Source organism: Coccinella septempunctata, chromosome 5 (assembly GCF_907165205.1).
Source record: "Coccinella septempunctata chromosome 5, icCocSept1.1, whole genome shotgun sequence".
NCBI lineage: Eukaryota > Metazoa > Arthropoda > Insecta > Coleoptera > Coccinellidae > Coccinella > Coccinella septempunctata.
In genome coordinates this window covers 482800-490497 of record NC_058193.1, presented here as the reverse complement: position 1 = coordinate 490497, position 7698 = coordinate 482800, and the positions used below count along the sequence as shown (strand labels likewise).

The following is a 7698-nucleotide window of genomic DNA, read 5'->3' as shown; positions in this document are numbered from 1 at the left end:
CGCTTGAATTATCCAATACTTTTGTCGAATATAATTCAAAGTAGCTTGGTTTTCTCCATGCAAGGTTTGATGATGAGCGTTTCTTATTATGAGGTTAGTAATGTGGCTCCTTGTGGGTAGTATAATTGGATGTTTTTGGCTATATTCTAGGGGTGCGTTATGTATTCTCCCATCTACTCTGAGTAGGCCTTCGTGATCTATGTATGGGTTAAGACTTTTCAGGTGGCTGGACTTCTTCACTTTTCCTGTTTTGATGATCAGCTCAATGTCATTTTGAAAATATGTGTGTTGTGTAAGCTTGAGAAGAGCTTTTTCACTCTCCTGTAGTTCTTCTGCTTCAAGGGATGTGGTGGATCTGCGATTTTCTGGTTTCAGGAATCTCCTGCAGTACGCTATAATTCTCACCGTTTTTTTCCATGAAGAGTATTTACTCAATATTTTTGGCTGATTCTCCACGCTTGCGGTATTCGCGGAAATTTCTGTTTACTTCAATTCCTTCGTGACTTCCTGTGTGTCAGAAGGGAGTAATTGTAGATGGATTTCTTCTTTCAGTCCATGCTTTAGCCATTCGGGTCCATTCCACCAAAGGTTATTGCTTGCAAGCGCGCTGGGTCTCAATCCTCGTGAGATTAAATCTGCCGGATTATCGGCTGACCTTACGTAGTACCAGTGACCTTGACCTAGCAGGTTATGGATTTCTCGAACTCTGTTCGCGACGAACATTTTCCACTTTCCAGCGTCAGCGTTTATCCATGATATTACTACTTGAGAGTCGGACCAGGTGAATATTTTCGAATTGTTGTGATTCAGGGCCGTAACGCAGCGTTTGATGAGTTTGGCTAGAAGAAGGGCTGCGCAGAGTTCTAACTGCGGGATTGTCTTTGTATTTTTTAGTGGTGATACTTTTGATTTGGAGGCCAGGAGTCCTACGTGGGTGTTCCCATTTGTGTCTGTTGTTTTTATGTATACTGCAGCGCCATATGCTTTCAGGGATGCATCTGAGAATCCATGTATTTCCAAGGGTTGACCACGCCGTAGGTGAATCCAGCGTTGAACTTGAATTTCTTCTAATTTTGGAAGCTCGTTTCTGAAGTTTTTCCAGGTGTTCCTGATGTGCTCTGGTGGTGGTTCATTCCAAGATGTGTTGGTTTTCCATATTTCTTGCATTAACAGTTTCGCCTGTATAATGACTGGAGATAATAATCCAAGAGGATCGAAGATTGTGGCGATTTCTGATAAGATTTTTCTTTTTGTTAACCGATGTTCGGAGTTTCGTTTTATTAGATACTGAATATTATCTTCTCTGGGAGTCCATGTTATACCGAGCGTCTTGGTTGGTCCATTTTTGTCGTCCAGCGTGACGGTGGATTTGCTTTCGGTCAGTACGTTATATTTCCACTTTCTTATATTGAATCCTCCCTTTTTGAGTAGGTCAGTTACTTCCTTTTGTATATGTCGTGCTTCTTCAATGGTGTCAGCGCCACTCAGAAGATCGTCCACGTAGAAATCCCGTAGCACTATTTCAGCCGCAAGGGGGTGGTTTTTCTTTTCATCTGTAGCTAGTTGTCTCATTGTTCTTATGGCCAGGTAAGCTGCTGGTGCTGTACCGTAGGTTACAGTGGTTAATTCGTAGGTTTGAATTGGCTCATCTTTAGTGTTTCTCCAGAGTATAGAGTGTAATGGCTGGTTTTCTCTGTCCAATTTCACCTGCCTTTACATTTTCTCGATGTCAGCTGTTATGGCTATTTTGTGTTTTCGCCATCTTATCAGAATATCTATGAGATCTTGCTGTAGTTTAGGTCCTGTGTGAAGTATGTCGTTTAGGCTGAGTCCGGTACTTGTCTTTGCGCTTGCATCGAATACGACTCTTAGCTTTGTCGTATCACGTTCTTCTTTCAATACAGGTTGATGTGGAATATAATACCTCTTCGCTGAATTATTTGAGCTAGCAATTTTCATATGACCTAGCGCAATGTATTCCTGCATGAATTCTTTATACATAGTTCTGAGCTTTTCGTCTTTATCCAGCTTGTTTTCCAATTGAAATAGTCGTGCCAGTGCCCTCTGCTTCGATTCTCCCAGCTGAGTTTTACTTTTCTTGAATGGAAGTTTCACAGTGTAATCGTGCTCGTCCCGTCGAAAGGTGTTGGAGTAAAATTCTTCGACGAAAGTATCGTCGTTTGTTGTTTCCTCGGAATTTTCTGCTTCTTCGATGTTCCAGAATTTTGTGAGTTGTGAATTTTCGTTCAAATTCGTGATCAAGCTTGTTACACGAAGTTGTGGACTCGATGATGCGGTTCCACTAATATCCATCCGAAGTGAGTGTTTTGTGCCACTAGTCCATCCTCTGTTGCCTTGAATCCCGACTTCATATACTTGGAGAAGTAGTCAATTCCGAGTAGAACGTCGATTGGACCTGGTACATGGAATAATGGATCTGCGAGTTGTATATTGTCCCAGTTGATTTTGGTATAAAGGTGAGTGGATGGCATATTATTTGTAACTTTGCCTATTACATTGAGCTCAGCGTCCATCGCAAATTCACTGTCGAAGTTGGGTGTAATGTTCGTATTTATTTTCCACCTGGATTCCGTAGCGGTATTTCCTAGGCCGGTTATTTCAGCGTTTTGTTTGATTTTTTGTTTTCCCAATGCTTGAGCTGCGGCCGTTGTGATGAAAGAGGCTTGTGATCCTGGGTCAATCAGGGCTCTTAGAGTTATATTTTCATCGTTTTTGTTGGTAGCTCTGATGAGGGCGGTTGCTAGCACTGAGGTCTTTGATTCTTGAAGGTTGTTCTTTGCGTGTCCCAGATGTGAATTGACCCTTTCTTGAGTGGGGTTGGAAGGATGTGGCCTTTTTGTATCATCATTTCGCTTTTCTCGATGGAGCATTGTATGATGGCGACCGTTGCATTTTTGGCATCTGGAACGACAGTGACAGATTTGTTTGAAGTGGTGACTCAGGCAGTTCCTGCATAGTTGTTTTTGGTTGATGTGTGCTTCTCTTTCAGCTAAGCTAAGATTTTTTAATTTTTCACATCTGTAGATTTCGTGGAGATTATTGCATATGCTGCATTTTGTTGTTCTCTGGAGGTGACTGTTTATTTTCTGGTGTTCATCGTACTTTCTTTCTGGTTTTTTTGTATTCGTTCTGACGACTTCAAGTGTTTGGAAACGTTGAGCTAGGAAGCTGATGAGGTCATCCAGGTGCTGAATATCTCGTGGCTTGTTTACACTTTGCTCGTAGAGATTTGCTGTAGTTGAATCCAGTTTTCTTAGCATGATATATGCAATTATGTCTTCCCATTTGTTTATATTCATGTTTCTGAGGGCTTCTGTGCTTTCCCTAATAGTGTCGTGTAATTTCTTCATGGCTCCTGCTGATTCAGAATTCAGATTGGTGAAATTGAGAAGATTGTCCATGTGTTTATTGAACAGCATCCTTGGGTTGTTGTATCTTTCCTCTATGAGTTTCCAGGCTGTTTGGTAGTTGGAAGATGATATTTCCAGATGTTGGATAATTCTGGCGGGCTCTCCTCTGAGATTTGTTTTCAACAGTTGCATTTTTTCTACACCTCCGAAGGAACTGTTGTTGTCTACTAGTTGCTTGAATATATCTCGGAAGTTGGGCCATGAGTCATACAGTCCAGTGAATGTCGGAATAGTTATAGTTGGAAGATTAATTTTTGAGGATCCTGCTGAATTTTCTCTTCGGATTGTGGTTATTAATTTGGCTTGGGTTTCTTCGTACTTTTCATTTGCCTCATCGAAGTATCCATTTTTTGAATATAACTCTGCATCTTCTGTTCCCAGAGCGTTTATTTTGATTTCTAGAGAGACAATTTCTGACCATCTTCTTTCCATATTTTGTTGTTTGACCTTCAGTAGTTCGTAATGACTTTCCTCTTCTAGTAGGTTGTTGATTTTGTTCAGATCTTTCAAGAATAATTGAATGCTCGACATCTGTTCTTTGATGATTTGGGAATCGGTAATTAATGGTTTGTGGGCATTTCCTTCCGTCGCAAGTCCATCTTCCCGAAGTTTTTGCTCAATTTTTTCCAAATGGGCAATTGCTTGTTGATAAATCTTTTCGGCTTGCCCATATACGTCCTTGGTATGGTATTCATGGGTTTTCGGAAGTTCTTGTAGCTTCTGATGAGTTTCTTTGAAGTTTTCCCATTCTTCATTTAATTGTGCCAACTTCCTGTCGCAGTATTCTTTGGTTTTTCTCGATGGTGAATCTTTTTTCATATTGGTATGAGCCCTTTTTATGGCTTCGGCCGTTTTGAGCTGCTCGGCGACGAGGTTTTCCATTTTTTTTTTTTTTTTTGATCTTTGTGTTGCTGGCTGATGGATTCAGTGGCTGGATATTATGTGAGTGGTTAATTTCTTGTGGATCGTGGATACAGTGGGTGTTTTCCAAAGTCCCTGGTGGTTGAGTCCGTTGACTGCTTCTTGTTGTGTGCCCAGTGGATATATTTCCCTGGTGGTCGAGTCAAAGGGTTGTAAGTCCGATGACTGCTTCTTGATGTGTGCCCAGTGGATGTATTTCCCTGGTGGTTGAGTCAAAGGGTTGTGAGTCCGATGACTGCTTCTTGATGTGTGCCCAGTTGATGTATTTCCCTGGTGGTTGAGTCAAAGGGTTGTAAGTCCGATGACTGCTTCTTGATGTGTGCCCAGTGGATGTATTTCCCTGGTGGTTGAGTCTGTTGACTGCTTCTTGATATGGGTTCAGTGGATGTTTTTCCAAAGTCCCTGGTGGTTGATTGTAGGCTGCTTTTTGTTGTGTGCCCAGTGGATGTATTTCCCTGGTGGTTGAGTCAAAGGGTTGTAAGTCCGATGACTGCTTCTTGATGTGTGCGCAGTGGATGTATTTCCCTGGTGGTTGAGTCAAAGGGTTGTAAGTCCGATGACTGCTTCTTGATGTGTGCCCAGTGGATGTATTTCCCTGGTGGTTGAGTCTGTTGACTGCTTCTTGATATGGGTTCAGTGGATGTTTTTCCAAAGTCCCTGGTGGTTGATTGTAGGCTCGAAGGACCAATGTTGGGGTGGTATCTCAATTGTACCTCAAGTTCTAAGAGTTCTGGGTTGGTGAAAACTTAGGTACTCGAGGATTGAGATTGATAATGCGGATCACTTGATAATGAACGTTTATTTCCTAATCTAACAAACTATATATAGTCAAATTGTACAATGACGTCAAGACCACATAATCGAAATCGACTTACATTTTGCATATTCAGTACATTTTTCTTTACTTGCTAAATTGCTGCAGTTGGATTAAGGAATGTTAGATATTAAAACAAACTATTGCAATCCTTTTTTTTGTCAAACAGACTATTTACAACGATATAACTGTTGAACGGTTAGCAAATAATTATTGTCCTATCATTTACCTCTTATATTTTGATTAAGTTGATATATGATTTAGGATGGCAAACAAGTCATTAAAGACTCTATATGAGCCCGGGAGCTTCAGCTCAATGATTCAGGATAGGGCATTATACAAGTCACTCCCAACCCAATATGCGACCCAGGCTCGAGAAATTGAATTAATGGAAATAGAGATAGGGGTAGTTGTGAGAGGTGAGAGATTGACAAACCTTTCTTATAATTTAATTCTTGCTTACTATCTGTCCCGCTTCTATCCTGAGCACGGGCTCTGCTCACCTAATCCATCCAATTTAGCGGCATGCGTTGCAGGTTTACTATTAAATTGCTCCGACTTTACCCCAACGACACAATGGCTCGAGGGGGTCAGAGCCTTTGAGACAGCAGGAGTAAGATTGAAAATCACACCTATGTCATGGAACACCTTTAAAGTTAGATATCTTCGTTACGCAGATGACAAATTTATCGACGAGGATCTCCAAGAATTCTCAAACATATTCCCTGAGTTCAATTACCTTATGAGAGACACGAGGGCAATGTGCGTCCTAGCTTGTATAACTATCCTTGCCTGTTATAAAAGTTTATCAGCTGACAATCATGAAAAGTGGATAGACAACCGAGTCCAAACTTTCATTGGATCACTTCCAGATCCGCAGTCCAGACCCCATCTTACCTCAAATACATATCCTAAATTACAAAATCTCACACTCGTCGAAAACTTTGTCTCGGGAAATCATTTTGTAAAAAGAGAATTATTTATGATGATAGGGGCAATCGCCAAGGGAAATAGACAAACTTTTATAACAAACGGCATGTCGGACATAATGACGTTCTTATCAGGACACAACTTAGGACCTATCACTATGATAGACAAGTACATATTCCAACAACATCCTGAATTCCTAAAATTAAGCATACTGAGGGGTTTCAAGCAAACCTTTACAAAAGCACTATCATACCTGCATAGCCTCAAGCCTGAAGAAGCAGCATATGTGAAAATTCTGAAGGATAAGGAAGAGACATCCATTCTTAACCGTAAGAATTTCGATTTGGCTCATACTTTGGCCTTGGTGGTTGCCAGAAGGCAAACTGCCTCTTTTGACAACTATAAGATTACATCGACTCCCGTACACGAGGCACTGGAGGCATTTGCCAATGAGTATCTTACGATAAGGGAGTCACAGATGTCCTTGTCAGCGGGTACCCATGATGCAAAACATATGACCGAAATTGAATTGGCAGAATTTGAGAAAATTGCTATAACGCTCATGCATCAGAAATTTAAAAGATTGGAGGAGATGACAGAGGATGATAACAGCCAAGATCTAGATAATTATCTGAAATTAGGATAAGTAAATTATAGGTTCAAAAAAAAAAAAAAACAATGTTGGGGTGGTATCTCAATTATACCTCAAGTTCTAAGAGTTCTGGGTTGGTGAAAACTTAGGGACTCGAGGATTGAGATTGATAATGCGGATCACTTGATAATGAACGTTTATTTCCTAATCTAACAAACTATATATAGTCAAATTGTACAATGACGTCAAGACCACATAATCGAAATCGACTTACATTTTGCATATTCAGTACATTTTTCTTCACTTGCTAAATTGCTGCAGTTGGATTAAGGAATGTTAGATATTAAAACAAACTATTGCAATCCTTTGTCTCACCTGGCCTACTTACACAGGAAATAACAATTATGAAAGAGCGGATGATCTAAATAATTTCGAATGGAAATATTTGGTTGAATTGAGTTTATGAATTTTTGATATATTTAATTTTGGATATTTATTGTACGTTTCGTACACAATCATTTCGTGATTTTTTGCGGAGATGAAAATAGTTATCGTTATCACGATTTACAATTGATACTGGTACTGAATTTTCACCAATTTCGTAAGAAAAGAAAAAATATCTTTCAGATATGATGCAGTATTTGATAAACCCCTTTCATGGCGAGTTTTATAGAAATCTTCCAAGTGTATAATTATAATCATTATCGATCTACTCGTTTTATATTTTCAATTTATGTTCTTTATATTGAACTTTTTTTTATTCCTGTATTATTTATTTTTCTGTGTTTCCAAAATGAATTAGCATCAAAGTTCAATTGAAGTATTATAGCTCATTCCATAGTTGTATCATTGAAAGTTCATTTTTCAATGTAGAGCAGAAACACCAAAAAAAGTGGTATCTGCTAGAAAAAGCTACGAAGTTAATGAATTTGGGTGCTACGAGATGACTGTCAAGTTTTCGGTTTCTCGGCACTCCCCAATTTAGCACAAGTTCCTCGAGCTGAAAAACT

The 7698-nt window shown here is 39.8% G+C and overlaps 2 protein-coding genes across 2 annotated transcripts; both read right to left on the bottom strand.

Moving 5' to 3' along the window:
- Positions 1 to 483: 483 nt before the first annotated feature.
- On the bottom strand, positions 484 to 1572 carry LOC123312981. Its single transcript, XM_044897621.1, has one exon. It carries the CDS (start codon positions 1570 to 1572, stop codon positions 484 to 486), a length of 1089 nt encoding a protein of 362 aa, XP_044753556.1.
- Positions 1573 to 1713: 141 nt separating this feature from the next.
- LOC123312977 lies at positions 1714 to 4313 on the bottom strand. Its single transcript, XM_044897617.1, has 2 exons — positions 2377 to 4313; positions 1714 to 2302 (listed from the first exon to the last, which is right to left on the bottom strand). The coding sequence occupies exons 1-2, from the start codon at positions 4311 to 4313 to the stop codon at positions 1714 to 1716; spliced, it is 2526 nt and encodes an 841-aa protein (XP_044753552.1).
- Positions 4314 to 7698: the final 3385 nt, after the last annotated feature.